General features: G+C 41.7%; 1 protein-coding gene across 2 annotated transcripts in view; it reads left to right on the top strand.

Moving 5' to 3' along the window:
• The window catches only part of LOC110535686 (SH2B adapter protein 3), a 57913-nt gene extending 37705 nt beyond the window's left edge, over window positions 1-20208 (top strand). For both annotated transcript variants that reach the window (XM_021620856.2, XM_021620855.2), the window contains exons 3-8: window positions 9461-9562; window positions 9785-9876; window positions 16437-16528; window positions 17026-17240; window positions 17385-17550; window positions 17818-20208. In XM_021620856.2, coding sequence (XP_021476531.1) covers window positions 9461-9562; window positions 9785-9876; window positions 16437-16528; window positions 17026-17240; window positions 17385-17550; window positions 17818-18146 — 996 coding nt within the window. In that variant the 3' untranslated portion in view covers window positions 18147-20208. The remainder of the gene's footprint in view (window positions 1-9460; window positions 9563-9784; window positions 9877-16436; window positions 16529-17025; window positions 17241-17384; window positions 17551-17817) is intronic.
• The last annotated feature ends 269 nt before the right edge of the window (window positions 20209-20477 follow it).

The raw sequence follows: 20477 nt of genomic DNA, 5'->3' as shown, positions 1-20477 counted from the left end.
TGATAATATTGCACAAGATAGGCCTATTTGAAACATTGCCGTCTACTGGCAGCATTTTACATGTCAGATTCAGATGCTAGAAAAGCCCATTTGAAAAAAAGCTTGATTAAACCCATTTAGATTTTTGCCACATAGAAAATAAAAAAATAAAATTAGTTTTGCAGTCAGTTTCAGTAGCCTATAGTTTTTATTTCAGTTTACTAAATTGTTTTTCCAATCTTAGATTTTATTTTAAGTTTTTGTTTACTAATAATAACCTTGATATATACACACACACACACACACATACACACACACTGTTTTTCAAATCCATCGGTTACAGACTCATTTTCAGCTGGCTTCATTTACCACTTCAGGCTACTTTTCATTTAAAAGTTTAAATTCACTAGTACGTCGAGTCCTCTCCCGCTAGAATGAACGAAATGCATCTTCTGGTGATCTATTAAAGTGAGCAATGACAGGGAAACTCTGCAGAGAGGAAGGTTTCACTCTCGCCAAAATCTGTCCAAAATAAGCCCAAGTGTTTCTATGGGCTTATTTTGGACCTAGATTTCTCACCTGCCTTCCCGCCTTTGGGACAACAACTCCTATTGTTAGGGCGGCGACATGAGTATCTCGTCATTATACTGTGTAGCTAGCTATACTGTGCAGTCAAATTTCTTTACACTGATGGAGAGAGCATGATCCTCGTGAATTTGCTCGCCCCATGTAAGTAATGTAAGTGGTAACGATGAGTCGAAATCCACAAAGGATTTCCCAGGTTTCCTTTCCTAGGATGTTGGGGCTTGCCAGACCGTGACGCTAAAGTGAGTGACACTTCTCGTCAATCAGCGTAGACTATCGCATCGGTGAGAAAGCCGTTAATTTGTCTCCTTAAATTGTATAGGCTACTGTTAGGCCTCAACTTTTTGGTGATTATCTGTAGATAAATTATGAAAACACCTAATGAAGATGGTGAATAATCACTAGGAACAACTAAATGTATTGAAAATTATTTAATTTGCCCAAGATAGATATTTCCTGAAGAGACAACGAGAATGCCCGTCTGTGTGCGGTGCGAGCGTCTATCACTTTGTGTAGCGATGATGCTAAGTCAAACAGTCTTCTGGTAGATGGAAAGGCTTTCACAAAAACCTTCTCAATTAAATGGTAACTACCAAGTAGCCTATGGTTACCTGGCAGAATATTATGATTATTTTCATCAATCCAGTGGGTACTTGTTTTGCAAACTCTACGATCAAGGGTGCTACAAAAACACTGCTAAAAAACAACCTCTGGCTAGGTGTGCACTTGAATTAAAGGGTAACTACACCCAAAAATCAAAATTTCTCAGATATTTCCCAGTTTTCTCCTGATGGGGTTTAAGCATTGTTGTGGACTTTAAAAAACAACCAAATGCAATGTTCTGTTTATAAAATCACAAAAAAGGTACTTATTTTTCATAATAATGTGGGCTATTTACCTCATATTTCTGTTTCAATAAAATGCATAATTTGAAAAACAAACATCATTGTGGCACTTCATATCTTGCAGTATAACTATAAATAAGGCTTTAATCTCAAGAGAAGACAGGTTCAATTTTTTATGTTCTCTTACTTAGAAAATAGTCCTGATCATATAAACCTGGACAATATTCAAAACTACTAGCAATACACTGAATTCATAAATGTTCTTCTTTCTACACAGTAACACAACAAAAAATATAGTTTTTACAACTGTTTGAAGCTGGTGGACCAAAACCTCTGTTTGAAACTGGTGTAGAAATTGTATTTCATCGTATTAAACAATATTTCACAGCAATTTAGATGGCACAATGATTTCCTACATAATAAAGAGCTTGTTTTCTCACATAAACTGAAATTGAGCGAGCAGTGTAGAATTTTAGCAACCAGGAAATGACAGAGCGTTTTCCACTAGATACGTAGCCACAAAGTCACAACAGGTTTCCCAGTTTGACAACAGATTCCGGTCCTGCGTGAGAAATCAATAGGCGAATATCATAGCCAATCACAACACTGGTGGGTAAGTAGCACGGTGATACACTATCATTCCACTATTAGCGACAGATATATTCTGGACATTTTCTGAAATTACAATGCAAAAATTTTAGAAAATCCTATGTGTAGAACCTTTTAATGCGCTGTAATATCTATTATTACCATTTAATTTGAAGATACTTGACACAAATTCTAAATAGGGTCTATTCATTTCTGTTGACCTCTGTCACTTTGTTTCCCTGGCACACATTGAAAGTCGGTGTCTCTGAAATGTTTCCTAGAAACCTGTCATTTCTCAGTTTTACCTCGGCCCCGCTGTCCCCACATCCTTGCTGATGTCATATCTCGCTAGATCTGATTGAGAGCTTTATCACCATTCTATTCGCTGCTGTTCCCTTTAGAGACTCCAGAGAACAGCACTCTTTTCTGTGACACTTCTGAGGATGTAGGGTTTGAAAACCTGCTTCACCATGAAGAATGCAAAGCATCCATGCTGAAGCTGATTAGCAAGCACATAGCTTAGTGTACCGGAGGCCATGGGTGGATGTGGTAAAGGACCTATTCTAAACGTGAACTACCAAATTCTCAATAACCTAACCTAATGAGTTTGTCAACCAAATTAAATCTAAATCAAATGTGGCAAATGAAAATCAAATCCCCTTGTATTGTGTGTGTACTAATAGCGGAGGGGAACATTTGGAAAGTCTCTAGAGACAGTTCTGATGATGACGACAACCCCAGAGTCAGCGGAATGTTAGAGCAAAGCAGGCTTGGAGTCCTGCCCTGGGTGGACAGTGACAGCGGTCTTGAGCCTCTTAGGGGATAGCGGAATTCTGGGTGAGGGGGGTGTTGTCATGGAGACGGCCTGAGAATGGGACCCTGGGAGGCGCCCTGGGACCCCAAACTTCCTGTGTCTCCTCTCTGGTTCAGTATGACTGTGGGGGTGGGTCTGAACAACCAATATGTCTTTGTTTAAAGGGATAGTTCACCCAAATTACAAAATTACATTTACATTACAAATTACATTACATTGCATTTATTTAATATAGTGATTTTCATTACAAACAAGAATCTTAGTCTATGGACAAGGTGTGATGACAGCAATATGTGCTTTAGTTTAGTTTCCTTGCTGCCACTGTTTCTAAATGCTAACGTTTTAGCATTTGTAACACAAATCCCATACGAGTCATGGGACCAATATAAGCATTTTCTGCGCATGTCCAAATCATCAGAAAGTATCTCGAATTTATTGTGAAGCTCACCAAAGTCACTTATAGATGATTTGAATATTGTTATTTTTTTTTAGATTTCAAATATTGGTCCCATGACTTGAGTGGGATTTGTGCTAAAATGTTGGCATTTAGAAACAGTGCCAGCCACCGCCAGGGAAACTAAACCAAAGCATGGATTACTGTCGTACCTTGTACGTTGGTTTCCTTACGCCGTAAGCAGTTTCTGTCGGTTTGTAATTTGGGTGAACAATGTTAAGGTCTACAGCTGACACCAACACTTTTTTGTGTTGTCTTGTAAGTTGAAGCCTGTACATACAGTATGTGTAGCCTAAGTTTGTTTGTGAATGTGTAGATGAAGTAGGCCTATAGGCTTACTATGTAGGCATAGGCTTATTATGTAGTCTAAGTCACGCATGTTTGGGTTTGTGAATGTGATCGTGTGAGTATTTGCTTTGCCACGTGTCTGGGTTAAATTGGCAATTTCCTCAAACCACAATATCAAATGTAATGTTTGTGTGTGACTGAAGCTGAAAGACAGATGTGAAAGGCCGACGTGCACTCACTTGTCTCTCCGCGTCATATTGAGTGGGTTTCTGCAGTTCAAACAACAATTAAAGGCACCCCACCACTGTTTTTTTTTACGCAGCTGATCTCTGATGTGCAATGTGGTTGGGATGGGCGCTGACTGAGTAGCATGAGACCCCCGTTCTGCATGTGTGCTGTTCGCTGTTGTCACCCAGTAATTTCTGCTTCGCATCAAACTCTTGATTTGTGTCACATCTCTTACTGCCTACACCATGTTCTATTTCCTCATCACTTGTGGCTTCACAGGCTCAGAGCATACCTTATGAAGTACACAAAAATTTACTAAACAAGCTTGGAAACGGACAAACAGTTTCGATGCGTCGTGTTTACAATTGAGGAGATGGTGTCTGGCATTTCAAAGTAGACAGCTACAGTAAGGGCAATTCCACGGTAACAGAGTGATGCTGTTCAGTGGAAATTGTTGAGAGTAGTCCTTGTGCATAGACATTAGTTTTCAAGTGCTCACAGGCTTCTAATGTCATCACCCTCACAAAGCCTTCCTGTCACGTACTCTTAATACATCAGTCACATGTAGCCTCTCTGGTGTTCTTTCCTGTTTGTATTAAAGGTTGAAGAGTTCTGGAGTTTTTCTTTACGCCAGCATGCCATGACCCCTACCATCTCTGATTGTTCTGAAATCGTTTCTGTATTTAGAAACCGATAATATTAGCATTCCTGCTAAATTGTTTTATTGAACATTAATTTAGATATCTGAGAAATTAAGCTTCATGATTGCACCCAAATTAGCCCTTTTAATTTATAGGATTAACATAATATTAAAAAAATATAGTAGCAAACATCTGATTTGCATAAGACATGAGGAATCCAATAAAATAGTAAAAAGCCACCCACACATCCTACCCCATCAACCACTACACAGTATTCAGTTCAGTATGTCTGACAAGGCCTTGTTATGGATCTGCGGATTGAAGTATTGCTTCTTCATCCTTTGTAATGTATTGGTGTACTGTACTGTACTGTACTGGTGATGCTTTTTTCCCCCTGTTGAGAGAAATGAGCTGTTGAAGTTGCTTGCTTTATATACCATGAATTACTGGGAACTTTCACACTAGATGCCGCTGTTCCTGCTACTGCCACATCCTTTTATACATTTTGCTGGTCTCTTGTGTTGATTAAATTATGGATCACAATATTTTCTTTGCAATTTTGGATTAAAAACCAATAGCTTTTGCTCATGATGAAAAGCAATTGTGTGGTGATCTTCACAAGTCAAGCCAGTCCTCCATGAAAGGAATTCACTCTCTAGTGGTCAAAACAAACAAAACATCACCAGATTTAGGGCTGTGGCTGTCGTGATTTTTTTTCCCAGCAGGTTATTGTCATGCAAAAGTCCACTGGTCTCACGGTAATTAACCGTTAATTAACAAACACCTTTAGCATAACTAGGCCTCCACACACATAAGCTGCTGATGTGGCTTTTTTGAACATCTACAACCAATTTTAATGTACACCATCACAATAAATCCTTTATTTTAGTCAGGTCTAAAGTAACCACATGATGCAAAGAAATTGTATTTCAGGTGAATAGAATATGAGTTGGCCTACTGTAGGCTTATGGAATCTGGCTATGCACCATGCCATAGGCTGTATGCTTCTAAAACCTGTGCAATTGTTTTATTTTAATGATTTTAAAGAGGAATATAATTGAACTTAACTGAATAAAATATAAATTATGTGTTTCCCGTTATGTAGCAAGTGCGCATATTGAACGTAAAATTGATAATTTGAAACCGGTCCTATATGCTAGATTTAGTTATTTGGCTATTTTAGTTGTGAATGATTTCAACCTTGGAATGTCGTAGAAATCAACAAACTATATGGGCTATGTGGTGCGACAGTCTGGCATTCTCTGGATTTATGCCGCTTTCAAAACAACTGGGAACTCTGGGGGAAAAAAAACAAGTTTGAGTCATGATGATGTCATTGATCTTCAGGTTGTAGCTCCAGAAAGAGGCCAGATTTACAATTCCGAGTTGGATGACTGTTCAAAATGTATTTTCCCAGTCAGAGCTCGTGTATTCCTTACTTTCCAGTTTTCTTGAACTCAATGAAGTCAAGTTTTCGGAAGTTCCAAGTTAACAGTTGTTTTGAGCACAGCCCAAATCGTGCTTCATTGACAGCATGGCCAATGTTGAATGTTTATCATTTTAAAAACTTGGAAAAGAGCCCCTTAATCCCAGATTTGGGACCAGACAGCCACTTTCACTGATTCCTTCCAAACCAATTATTGTTGAATTTGCAATTTCCAACTTATTGTGTAATGTTGATGTCCAATGGCCAATGAGCACCAATCCGTTTTATCTGCAATTTAAAAAGGATTTATCAGTAGATTGTCAACTTGATTCATGACGATGACTAAGCTAAGATTTTGAAAGTATGATGTTGACATGATCAGTCCAATCAAAGCTACTGTACATATAATGTGATGTGATGTATTTTTTCAGTGGCCAATGACTTTGAGCCTTCTTGGATGGGCACTTCTAATGTAACTCTATGGCAGCACCCAAGGGGCTAGAATTTTTTGAGGTCTATCCTTAGACTTGGCAGGGATGTAGTGTACCCATGAGTTACAGAACACTGAGCCAATCACGCCGCACCGTATTTTCTGCTGGCTTGCCCCACCACCACAGAAAGCACTGAAATAGGCTGAAACATCTTCATTTTGGAGCTTCCTTAATCAAGGAAACAAAAAAGAGACCATGTTTGTATGCGGCTTTATTAACCAAATGATATTTTTTTATACATTGTTTGCAAACTGAAATGTGACACGTACTAATGCCAACATAATATGCAAAACAGGCAGAAAATGTGGAGCTCAAAACAGGTGTGCCCTGAATGACGGGTCGCCACTGGCCATGCGTAATATGCGGTAGGCTATGTATCATGTAACTGCACAATCATCATTTTTATTCAGGTTGTTTTTTATTTTAGGTTTAATGCTTATGTGTGTTTTTAATTGATCTTCACCTTAGAAAGCACTGTCCATTTCGTCATGTTAGGCTTTGAAACAACATCCACAACAACCATGTTTTACATTGTTTCAACCTGCTGTTGAACTTATTTCTTCAAATTGATGATCACAGTGAGGTGAGTTTTATAAGTATGATAGGCCTACTGTTTTGATACGTGTTTGATGTGATTTTCGATATAATTTGCATTGATGTCAGAGTAGTTAGAGGGAGAATTGAGCCCTGAGTACCAGGGCATGATGATAGTTAGCAAGTTGAGTACTACCAAAGCATGTCCAGAGTGCACAAAAGGAGATTATGTAACTCAAAAGTCACGTGGAATTTTACTGCATTCATGACTCATGACTGCTGGTGTGGTGATAATATGATCACAGCAACAGCCCTAACCAGATTTACAGGGAATACATTGCAAAGGATGAAGAAGCTGCAGCCCTGTACTTCTTGTCAGACATAAAGTATACTGAACTGATGATAGTGGACATACAGTACACTGGTTTTCGGGGTGGGATTGGCATGGGGTGTGGGGCAGCTGTGTGTGGATGGCTTTTGATTCATTTTATTGGATTCCTGAGGTCTTACTCATTGTTAGGAAGAATTATGTTTTGAATCCTGTGGAATCAATTATCTTAATTTCTCTTATATTTCTAACTACACATTTTTTTGGTGCAATCTGAGATGGTGAGGGTTGGATATTCCTACCTTTTTTTTTGCCAGTCTGTTCCACTTGTTTGACAGTGTCAATAGCTATTGATCTTTCTTGCTCTTATCAATCAACAAACACTATGTATACATAAGTATTTGGACACCCCTTCAAATAAGTGCATTCGGCTATTTCAGCCGCAGCTGTTGCTGACAGGTGTATAAAATCGAGCACACAGCTGTAAGTGCTGTTATTGTAAAGTGGAAAAGTCTAGGAGCAACAACGGCTCAACCACGAAGCACACAAGCTCAGAGAATGGGACCGCCGTGTGCTGAACGCGTGCAGCGCGTACAAAATCGCCTGTCCTCGGTTGCAGCACTCACTACCGAGTTCCAAACTGCCTCTGGAAGCAATGTCATCACAATAACTGTTTGTCGGGAGCTTCATGAAATGAGTTTCCATGACCGAGCAACCGTACACAAGCCTAAGATCACCGTGCGCAATGTTAATCATTTCTTCTCAGATTCCTTCTCAGAATACTTTTAATTTCTCCCTAAAGCTGTTTGGATGAACAATGGCTCTGTGTTATTAATTTATACTAAGACTCATGAGGAAAGGAAACGAGGGGGAAAGGAATCTCCTTTTGATGTGCCCAACCTGTCTGTGATTATTCCAAATGGCACACTATTCCATATGTAGTGCACTACTTTTGATCAGGGCCCATAGGCCACGTCCCAAAATTAATTCACTATATAGTGGATAGGGTGCCATTTGGGATGCATCCATAGACATTCCTCCCGCTCACACACTGTCACATTTGCATAGGGTCACACTCATCTGAGTCAGCCTTCTGGAATACACCTCTTAGGACCTGAGTGTTGCGCCAACTGTGCTTTGTTATGCTCTGCTGTTTGATCCCCATTTCTAGGATTTATTGTAAAGGAGGGATTTTAGGGATTATCTACAAAAAATAATGGAGATCTAGGCTTAGTAATTGTCTGTAGAGTGAGGAGATGTACATTTTGGGTTATGCCGTTCTGACTACACCATATGCAAATCCAGTACATATTGTTTCCACCCACCCACTCTCTCCATGGTACACCTGCCTTCACATAGCATAAGGATTCCTCATAACGAGGTGACTGGGGTTGATATCACATGCACTCCATCCATCCCGGCAGCCAGCACGTGGAACAGCTCACACATGACACACACAAAAGCCTAGCTATCATCAGCACACAATGAGCACCTTCTGCTTTCTTTCCCTCCACCCATTTGCTCTGGAAAGAAAGCGATGAGATTCAATTTGGAAAATGGTGAACTCTCCTCCTCTCGTCTCCTTTCCTCCTTCTGAGCTGGGCTGGAGAGTGTGTGTTTCGTGAGCAGTAGCCTTCCTCCAGCCCACTCTCTCGGTCTCTCCAGTCTGAACAGGGCCTGGTGCTCAGCCCAGAGAGCTCCACTGAGGGACGCTCCAGGGTAAGAGCCAAGCTGGATTTTCAACAGCAAAGACTCATACACACAGGCACACATACTTTAGACACACACTGAAACTGAGAAGGAGAGGCACGCACACACAACCTGCATGTCCCAGTGAATGTGTGTTTCCCACTAGTTCCTCCACCATCTGGTACCCCTCTCCATCCAGTTCTGGAGCTCTTGTCAGAGAGATCTGTAGAGCAAAAGGAAAACATCAAAACAGCAATAGATACAATTCATGCAACCTAATACTTCTACTCTCCAAACCAACACAAACTTAACCTCCTCACCACAAACACTGACTAAAATGGTCCTGACGAACGAAGATGTACGTAAAGCAGAGGCAAACTCTAGCTTGAAACTTCTCTTAATGTGGCACAAACACACCGGTATGACTTATGTGGCGTTTTAAAGGGAGTTCCGTCAATGTGGTGTGTTACTGGAACAGAGTGTTGTTTGAGGGGTCTAGAACATGACATGCTGTTTCAATGTCTTCTCTCTCTCTGTCTCTCTCTCTCTGTGGGTGTGTCCATCTTCCAGGGCTCTAGTCCCAAACTGACAGTTCATTGTGCAGACATCCTGGAGATCCGCCGCTGCAACCGCCTGGAGATGCCCGACAACATGAACACGTTTGTTTTAAAGGTGAGGAGGAGACTCTCCCCTGCTAGTGATGCTGATCCATCTTCCTGCCTTGTGTCGTGTCCCTCGCCACAAGAAAAGTGTATACACGCAAGCAAGCACACACACACACCCTCTGCCAAACTTGTCTGTTTCTTTCCATTCCTGTTCTTGAAGGTGTGTTCATATTTCTGTGTGTGTGTGTGCATACAATCTCCTTTACCACTAGTTTTGTCTCCTCTCCAGGTTAATCACTATCCAGGTAGTCTCATATTTGAGACGGAAAATAACCAGCAAGTCAGCTCCTGGACAACAGAAATTAAAGAATGTATCAACAGGTGAGGGACACGGCACACTGTAATGTTATCAGTACACTAGTTATTTAACATGCTACTCTCCCTCCCCATCTATTTTGTATTTTCTTCATCTAGCTTTATTCCGTGTGTGTGTGTGGGAGCGTGTTTCTCTGTGTGTGTGTGTGTGTGTGTGTGTGTGTGTGTGTGTGTGTGTGTGTGTGTGTGTGTGTATGTGGGGAGGTATGTGTCAGGCGCAGCCGTGTGAAAGAGGAAGTGTGGGGGAGGTCTGAGTCTCAGTGGGGGAATCTCAGGACCTTTCTCATTTCTGCAGATGTCTGGAATTCTCCATCTCGCTTCCCCTCCCCAGACTCTGGTTTTCAGTCCAGCACGGCTTCAGCTCTGCAGCCCCCATGCCCCAAGGCCTTCAACACACACACACACACACACACACACAGATTTAAAACGCTAATCTTCTTGCTAATGGTTGGACCCCCTTTTATTGGGGCGCCAAACATTAAACTTCTATCTCAGAAGGCAGTGCTGTATTTGCTAGACTATCACAAGCTAGCTACTGTAGCTGTCGGAATTGCTGACAAAGGCTAATGAATGCGTCAGAGGTACAATACTTATGTCAGTCTCATGCATTTCTCTTATGCAGTACTGACACAGTATGGTAACACCTTTGTCATCAAAATGGACACCCTGTAAAATGGTTGAAGTGTGCAGGGAATGGTGAGCTATTGACCCTGATAGTGCTGTCATTTTCTATTTCGGATGATGGGATTGTGCTCTCTATCCATGGCATAGCTGCGCTTTCAACATGTATGTTATCATGCTGTTCCAAATCAGGCAGTTAGTCACAGTACACAAGATTGTACTCAATATTGTGTGTGTGTGTGTGTGTGTGTGTGTGTGTGTGTGTGTGTGTCTTAGAGAAATATATAGAGGCTTCGTCTTTCTCCTTCTGGGTGGAGGACCTGTGAATATGTATGAGGAGGAAAAACTCCATCTCTCTCATTCTTACTCTCTTTCACAGACAGACAGTGTGTGTGATATTGGGGGTGGAGTGGAGGTATCACGTACAATAACACTAGCATTTTCAAGATTTACTGTAACAAGACATCCTTCCTGACCGAGCCCCGACGCTTTTGTGTGCCTCCGTCCTGCTGCTTCCTGTAGACTTGATGGCCCCCATCCCTCTCTCCCGCTTCCTCCTTTCTTTCTTTCTTTCTTTCTTTCTTTCTTTCATTCTTTCACTTCTCCCCTAGTGTAACCACAACTCCAAAGCTCCCGTTTGTGGTTTATATGATGGAATAAGCAAATTGTTGGATTAATATTGACCTAGTGTGATATAAATGTTTACTTTCTTGTGAGTAATGCAGTATCTTTAGGAGAGGCCAATGCACATACTGATACAATTGCATGGGGAGTGAGTAGCTCCGTTTTGTACCCTCAAAACTGTGATTCTATGTAGAAGTTAGACAATATTGTTTAAATTAAGCCTCTAAAGTCAAAAGATCAATATATGCCCAAGCAACTGGAGGAGAGTGAGCGGTCGGTTATATACAGCCACGAACCAATCTGTGTTAAGCGACGCCAACAAGCCATGGCTTCCGTTAGAAAACATAGCTGAAATGCTCTCAACACTCCCCAAAACAAGCAAACTCTTACAATCTGTTGTTAAAGAAGTAGATTTACTCAAAAGGAAAGTAGAGTCTATCGTCAGATATGCATATGCAGGAGGAGCGTGGACGACTAGGACAACAAAAATGGCCTTCTGGAAACAGAAGAACTCTAAATATCTTCACATGGTATGGGAACACAGAGGATGGCGTTCACAAGTGCTGATGAAGCCCTGAACAGGCTGCAGTAAGCCTTTCCAGTTGAAAGAGAGCCCAATGCCCTGAGGAGGAAGAAGCAGAAAAAAGTGATAAGCACACTAGGCTACAAACAATGATGCCCACGACCATCTTATCGTAAGTTGAGAAAATATTATTTCCCTCTCTCCCCCCCCATACAATCTAGACTCCATTGTCTCCAAGTAACTGTTCTTATCTAGGAAGTAACAATATAATTAGTCAATGCCAATGAGATACATGGTCGTTGAAAAGACATGAAAAGACAATATAAAAAAGGAATTGTAAACCGGGTGCTTCGAGCCCTGAATCTGGATTGGCTGAAAGACATGGTACATCAGACCGTATACAATGGGTACAGTGCCTTGCGAAAGTATTCGGCCCCCTTGAACTTTGCGACCTTTTGCCACATTTCAGGCTTCAAACATAAATATATAAAACTGTATTTTTTTGTGAAGAATCAACAACAAGTGGGACACAATCATGAAGTGGAAGGACATTTATTGGATATTTCAAACTTTTTTAACAAATCAAAAACTGAAAAATTGGGCATGCAAAATTATTCAGCCCCTTTACTTTCAGTGCAGCAAACTCTCTCCAGAAGTTCAGTGAGGATCTCTGAATGATCCAATGTTGACCTAAATGACTAATGATGATAAATACAATCCACCTGTGTGTAATCAAGTCTCCGTATAAATGCACCTGCACTGTGATAGTCTCAGAGGTCCGTTAAAAGCGCAGAGAGCATCATGAAGAACAAGGAACACACCAGGCAGGTCCGAGATACTGTTGTGAAGAAGTTTTAAAGCCCGATTTGGATACAAAAAGATTTCCCAAGCTTTAAACATCCCAAGGAGCACTGTGCAAGCGATAATATTGAAATGGAAGGAGTATCAGACCACTGCAAATCTACCAAGACCTGGCCGTCCCTCTAAACTTTCAGCTCATACAAGGAGAAGACTGATCAGAGATGCAGCCAAGAGGCCCATGATCACTCTGGATGAACTGCAGAGATCTACAGCTGAGGTGGAAGACTCTGTCCATAGGACAACAATCAGTCGTATATTGCACAAATCTGGCCTTTATGGAAGAGTGGCAAGAAGAAAGCCATTTCTTAAAGATATCCATAAAAAGTGTTGTTTAAAGTTTGCCACAAGCCACCTGGGAGACACACCAAACATGTGGAAGAAGGTGCTCTGGTCAGATGAAACCAAAATTTAACTTTTTGGCAACAATGCAAAACGTTATGTTTGGCGTAAAAGCAACACAGCTCATCACCCTGAACACACCATACCCACTGTCAAACATGGTGGTGGCAGCATCATGGTTTGGGCCTGCTTTTCTTCAGCAGGGACAGGGAAAATGGTTAAAATTGATGGGAAGATGGATGGAGCCAAATACAGGACCATTCTGGAAGAAAACCTGATGGAGTCTGCAAAAGACCTGAGACTGGGACGGAGATTTGTCTTCCAACAAGACAATGATCCAAAACATAAAGCAAAATCTACAATGGAATGGTTCAAAAATATCCAGGTGTTAGAATGGCCAAGTCAAAGTCCAGACCTGAATCCAATCGAGAATCTGTGGAAAGAACTGAAAACTGCTGTTCACAAATGCTCTCCATCCAACCTCACTGAGCTCGAGCTGTTTTGCAAGGAGGAATGGGAAAAAATTTCACTCTCGATGTGCAAAACTGATAGAGACATACCCCAAGCGACTTACAGCTGTAATCGCAGCAAAAGGTGGCGCTACAAAGTATTAACTTAAGGGGGCTGAATAATTTTGCACACCCAATTTTTCAGTTTTTGATTTGTTAAAAAAGTTTGAAATATCCAATAAATGTCGTTCCACTTCATGATTGTGTCCCACTTGTTGTTGATTCTTCACAAAAAAATACAGTTTTATATCTTTATGTTTGAAGCCTGAAATGTGGCAAAAGGTCGCAAAGTTCAAGGGAGCCGAATACTTTCGCAAGGCACTGTATGACAAAGCAAATCGTGTTACTGGTCTAATTACGCTAGTAACCAGTTTATAATGGCAATAAGGCACCTCTGGTGTTTGTGATATATGGCCAATATACCATGGCTAAGGTATGTACCCAGGCACTCCGCGTTGCGCCGGGCATAAGAACAACCCAAATACCACACCTCATCGGGCCTCATTGCTTAAATATAGCATGTACAGTACCAGTCAAAAGTCTGCATACCTACTCATTCCAGGATTTTTCTTTATGTTTTACTATTTTCTACATTGTAGAATAATAGTGAAGACGTCAAAACTATGAAATAAGACATATGGAATCACGTAGTAACTAAAAAGGTGTTAAACAAATCAAAATATATTTTACATTTGAGATTCTTCAAAGTAGCCACCCTTTGCCTTGATGACAGCTTTGCACACTCTTGGCATTCTCTCAACCAGTTTAACCTGGAATTATTTTCCAACAGTCTTGAAGGAGTTCCCACATATGCTGAGCAACTGTTGGATGCTTTTCCTTCACTCTGCGGTCCAACTGATCCTTTAACCATCTCAATTGGGTTGCGGTCGGGTGATTATGGAGGCCAGGTCATCTGATGCAGCACTCCATCACTCTCCTTCATGGACAAATAGCCCTTACACAGCCTGGAGGTGTGTTGGGTCATTGTCCTGTTGAAAAACAAACCAGATGGGATGGTGTATCGCTGCAGAATGCTGTGGTAGCCATGCTGGTTAAGTGTGCCTTAAATTCTAAATAAATCACAGACAGTGACACCAGCAAAGCACCCCCACACCATAACAGCTCCTCCTCCATGCTTTACGGGGGGAAATACACATGCGGAGATCATCCGTTCACCTACATGTGTCTCACAAAGACACTGCAGTTAGAACCAAAAATCTCCGGTTTGAACTCCAGACCAAAGGACAAATTTCCACTGGTCTAATGTCCATTGCTTGTGTTTCTTGGCCCAAACAAGTCTCTTCTTATTATTGGTGTCCTTTAGTAGTGGTTTCTTTGCAGCAATTTGACCATGAAGGCCTGATTCACACACTCTTCTAAACAGTTGATGTTGAGATGTGTCTGTTACTTGAACTCTGAAGCATTTATTTGGTCTGCAATTTCTGAGGCTGGTAACTCTAATGAACTTATCCTCTGCAGCAGAGGTAACTCTTCATGTCTTAAAGTAATGATGGACTGTCGTTTCTTTTTGCTTATTTGAGCTGTTCTTACCATAATATGGTCTTTGGTCTTTTATCAAATAGGGCTATATAAATAGATAAATATATAAATAGGGCTCCATGATGGGGGGGGGGAAGCATATGGTTGTCGAACACTTAACCACATCTGCTGACAATCTCTTTTTCTTGCAAGAGTTACATTTAAAAAAAAGAGAGAAATGTATTATTTAAAGAGGAGCTGGATTGGAGAGGCCCATGCTGCCACCTACTGTAGTAACAGTAGTGGTGTATGCATCCTGATAAATGAGAATACTTGGGAATGGTATGAAGTCCAAAAGTTATGGTCGGACCTAGAAAGTTAGCTGAACAAAAATGTAAATGCAACATTTAACAATTTAATTTTACAGAGTTGCAGTTCATATGAGGAAATCAGTAAATTGAAATAAATAAATTAGACCCTAATCTATGGATTTCACATGACTGGGAAAACAGATACCTTTAAAAAAAAAAATGGGCCTCACAATGGGCTTCAGGTTCTCGTCACAGTATTTTTGTGCATTCAAACTGCCATCGATAAAATGCAGTTGTGTTCATTGTCCGTATCTTATAACTGCCCATACCACTCTGTTTACAATGTTGACATCAGCAAACCGCTTACCCACACGATGCCATACACGTGGTCTGTGGTTTTGAGGCCGGTTGGACATACTGCCAAATTCTCTAAAACAATGTTGGCGGCGGCTTATGATAGAGAAATTAACATTCTCTGGCAACTGCTCTGGTGGACATTCCTGCAGTCAGCATGCCAATTGCACACTCCGTCAAAACTTGAGACATCTGTCGCATTGTGTTGTGTGACAAAACTGCACATTTTAGAGTGGCCTTTTACTGTGCCCAGTACAAGATGCACCTGTGTAATGATCATGCAGGTTAATCAACTTCCTGATATGCCACACCTTTCAGGTGGATGGATTATCTTGGCAAATGAGAATCGGACACTAACACGGATGTAACCACAATTGTGCACAACATTTGAGAGAAATAAGCTTTTTATGTGAGTGTGAGAAATGTCTGGGATATTTTATTTCAGCTCATGAAACATGGGACCAGCACTTTACATATTGCATTTATATTTTTGTTCAGTATACAATGTACACTTACTTTTAATCCATCTGTCTGCATATTTCAAGACATGGCATATGGGGTTGTCGTGAGATACCCAATGGGCTAAATCCCTAGCAAACACAGGTGATTAATCAAATTGCATTCTATACTGAAGATCATGATTAGGTGATTATTGGAGTCAAGTGTGTTAGCTGGGGCTGAGGCAAAACTGTGACACCAATCAGGCACTCGAGGACTGGAATTGCCCACCCCTGGGCTAGACGATTCTCTTCTCGTCACTCATCTTGAAAAGATGTATCAATCAGTCCGCCATCATTAACGCAATGGAAAAATCTAATTATTTATTTACATAGTACATTTCAGCCTTGTGCAGTTGATGGCAGCGTCATGTCAAGAAGGATGGGCTAACATTTTAGCCCAGTCTGGATTGGCTGCTGCTAACTGAAGTCATTGTTTATTACACAGGTCTGGCAGTGTGGATTTGGAGCTCCTAACCTACCCTGTGGACAATGCTGCGATGGCCAAACGGAGAGGGAACTCCGAGTCAGGGAGTCAGGGTGGGTGTCAGGGACAGGAAGGGTCGGACCCCAACCTGGAAGTGTGTAACAATTAATATCTCAGGATGATATTGTATCTTTATGTTTGAAATGATGCTGTAGTGGTTGGCCCAGTCACTTGTAACTGTTTGTAGAGTTGTGGGTATGATTCCTGCATGGGCTACATGTATATCTTATGAAAATTCCGGCAGGGCGACAGGTAGCCTAGGGGTTAGTGTTGGACCAGTAACAGAAAGGTTGGTGGTTTGAATACCCGAGTCAACAAGGTAATCAGTATTTTGTCGATTTTCCCTTGAACAAGGCAATTAATCCCAATTTTGCTCTATACGACTATACTACACCATACTACTATGGCTGACCCTGTTAAATAACAAATTTCACTGCAACTATCCAGTGGGTGTACCCCCCCAAAAGATGAGCTATTTGTGGGTCAAAGGGTCTGCTAAATGACCATGTTACATTCTATTCTTACACTTCCCTTGTTGTCCCCCCACTAGGAACTGCGACCTTTGCCCTCTCGGAGCAGGTGTTCCATAAGACTGACCACTTCCTGTGTTCATACCCCTGGTTCCACGGGCCCATCTCGCGGGTCAAGGCAGCCCACCTGGTCCAGAACTTGGGCCTGGAGGGCCATGGAGTGTTCCTAGTGAGGCAGAGTGAGACTCGCCGCGGAGACTACGTCCTCACCTTCAACTACCAGAGCAAGGCCAAGGTGGGGTGCACACACCTTGGATCTACCATAGATTCTAGAAGAATACCTTCTTAGTTTTTGATATCATGAAGATATCTGAATAAAAGCATAATTGACATTGTTGTTCATGTCGCTGTATCTCCCTCCGCCTCTCTCTTTCTGCAGCACCTGCGTCTGTCTCTAACAGAGTGGGGTCAGTGTAGGGTGCAGCACCTGCGCTTCCCATCCGTCATGGACATGCTCAGTCACTTTCGCCTCTACCCCATACCCCTGGAGTGTGGCACTGCCTGTGACGTCACCCTCTCAAGCTTCGTGGTGGCTAACTCCCAAGGTGAGCCCTCGTCACTGACCCCTGACCTACACTGGACACAAACACCCACCCCCACCAATACTTTTGAACTTAGGGCTACTGCTAACACTTAACTTTACATAAATGTATTTTTGTTTAAATTGCACACAAAGAAAATACAATTTTATTATAGATGTGCCGTAAACAACTACTTGGATATAAAGTATATGGGAATCCGCACAGGATGTTACAAGTGAAATCCTTTATGTCAGCATAAATAATGTTATGTCATTGTGTCCTCTCTCTCAGGTCAGATTTCAGCGGCTGTTCTGGTTCCCTTCTCCCTGAACTGCTGGAGCTCCGAGCCCAGCCTGGCCCATTGCAGCCCTGCCATCTGCCCCAGCCTGCTCCCCTCAGCAGGCCCCCTGCCCCAGCCCGGACACCCTCATCTATACACCGCTCCCCTCCCAGACCTCCCCACCTCGGGTCCCCTGCGTCGGAGCGAGTCGGTGGGCCGCAGACCCCTACTGCGTCACCCCAACCCCCACCCACCCTTTACTCAGCGAGACTCCGACTACGAACTGGAGCCAGACAGGGGCCGCAAGCGGGCCATCGACAACCAGTACATGTTCCTCTGACCGGCCGACTCCCTTTCTCCCTGTCACAGCTGGCCCAGAGGTCACCGCAAAACTCCAAGCAAGTGCCAGATGGACTCATGAGTGAACGTGTATGCCCAAGTTGAGGTCGACAGAGTTCATTATGAATGTATTTTTAGGAAAGTGTTTAATATTGTTATATGATTATTCTCATTTTATAAAGCAGATGTCGTTGTTTTAAGGGATGTTGCTACATGGGAGTGAGTGGCACTGATGTGGAAGGTCTTCCCTCAGGCAGGGGAGCGGGGCACCCTCACTGCCTCTCCCTCCCCTTTAATAGGGGTCTGTTTAAGGGCCCTGAAGCGTTGGGCAACACTTCCTCCCCTCCACACACACACTCCATTTTATAGTGTATTCTAATGATACCCTGTGTATTTGAAATGCACACATTCTGTACATTGTGTATTTTAATTCGCTGACTATTTTTTGGGGAAAACCGAAGGTGTTGAAAAAGGAACCTAACAAACTGTGTGGAGCCTTCCACGTAGGTTTGGTCCAGTCTCACTGTTGGGGTATGTATTGACGTTAAACCTCCCGAGACGGGACTGAACAAGGGAGTTAACCCCATAAAGAAAGAGGTCGGGAGGGGACACACCCTATTCTAGAATCCCTGTTCCCCTCCACAGCCTCGACTCTCAAGCCCTGTGCACAACTCTTATATAACACATTGTGTGAAATGTTCGTGATACAACACTTTGTCTGCCCAAACATGTTTACACAACCATTGTGCAAAACTCTGTTGTATCACAAGCATTGTACCTGTATTGTACAACTTGAATGTGTATGGGGCAAAATATTAGCATGTTAATTTCCTGTTAGCATTAAAGTCCTTACCTTCATAGCATTAACTTCTTTCATCTTAACATTGTTCTCTCCAGCTCTACGACTCAAGGACAAAGCTGGACCTTTCTGAAGGCATTTATTTTCTGCTAGTTAAATGTTTCCCCTCTATGGCTTCTTAATCAGCGAGTTCTTGAAAGAGACAAACGTCACCAAAGAAAGTGTGAGGAAAAGACTGCACTCCCTAGCTTTTACTAAGAACCCTCGTGTGAATGGCCCCTTAACACATTTTATGTAAGCAACCGTTCTGGTGTACATTTTTGTTTATTAATTAAACTTTCTTTAACATACCAGTACCCATCACTTTTCCTGTATGGACATCTTTCCCTTGCCTAACACTAACTTAGCAGTGAAACCTTAATCATTGAGTTGTACAGCTTACCCCCTAGAAGTCCTACAGTATTTATGGTCATGTTTATTTCTTATCATAGAAATGCACAAAGGCATGTTGATTTCCTTTTTAAATGACCAGGACATCAACTTGCCCTAAAAGGAGATGTCTTTTTCATTGCATGACCCAGCTAAAAATCTATCAAGGAATTTTACAATAGTTTTTAATCAGGTACCTTCCGATATTGAAACTGACTTTGTCAAAGGTTAGACAATTGCAGACAAGTATGGTTTGTTTCCTGTGCTTAAATTGAAACTAATCCCAAACCCCAATCTGTTCTGCAAATGCGTAAGGAAAGCAACGGTATCATTGACTTATCAGTCCCTTTGACCTGTAGCCAGAAAGGCTGTGCCTTGCCTGAAAACTGCTGTTGCTTTGAACCTCAGGGCGTGATGTGTTTGAACTTAGTGCAATAAATGAGGTATTTCCAATAATTTAGCCTATGGCACATTGAACGCTTTATATTATAGCTTAATTAACCTGTACATTGTCTTTGCACTCAATCATATTGGGAAAACAAATCACACCAAGAGTTCTGGCAAGCTTAGTGCATTCCACTACTGTAGACAGGTGTTGAAGAGTGAGCAACACCAGTCTGTCTGCACATATCAGGTTAGTTTTATACTCCAAAATGGCCCCAACGTACCTCAGGCCCATGTATTAGAACATTTGCTGACATGCATTTATTTTGCCCGGTCAGTCAAGCAATCTGACATTGTTCAAGTTCAACTGATTTAAATGTGTCTTCTCAATACTGTTATGTTATGTATTAGCACTAAACATTCCATTAAACCAAAGCTTTCCATCTGTCAATCTTTGATCAATTGTTACATTTCCCTAAGTTATAAGCATTCTAAATTATATCAACTGTATATTTGACTTTTGAAAATATAAAAGCTAACCCCCAAAAAATGTACCTACAACAGCATTTTTGTGACTATGAAAAAGCTTGTTTTTCTGCAAATATTACTTTGACAGGTCTCTGACGTATAAAACAGCATTGTATGGCTCCTGCACATAGCCCTATAATGCTTTCACCGGTCTAGTCCTTTCAGATCTGTGAACAGAGGGGGCTGGGGTTC

The sequence above is a fragment of the Oncorhynchus mykiss genome, chromosome 11, assembly GCF_013265735.2.
Source record: "Oncorhynchus mykiss isolate Arlee chromosome 11, USDA_OmykA_1.1, whole genome shotgun sequence".
Classification (NCBI taxonomy): Eukaryota; Metazoa; Chordata; class Actinopteri; order Salmoniformes; family Salmonidae; genus Oncorhynchus; species Oncorhynchus mykiss.
The sequence above is the reverse complement of the archived record's forward strand: the minus strand, read 5'-3'. Positions and strand labels throughout refer to the sequence as shown.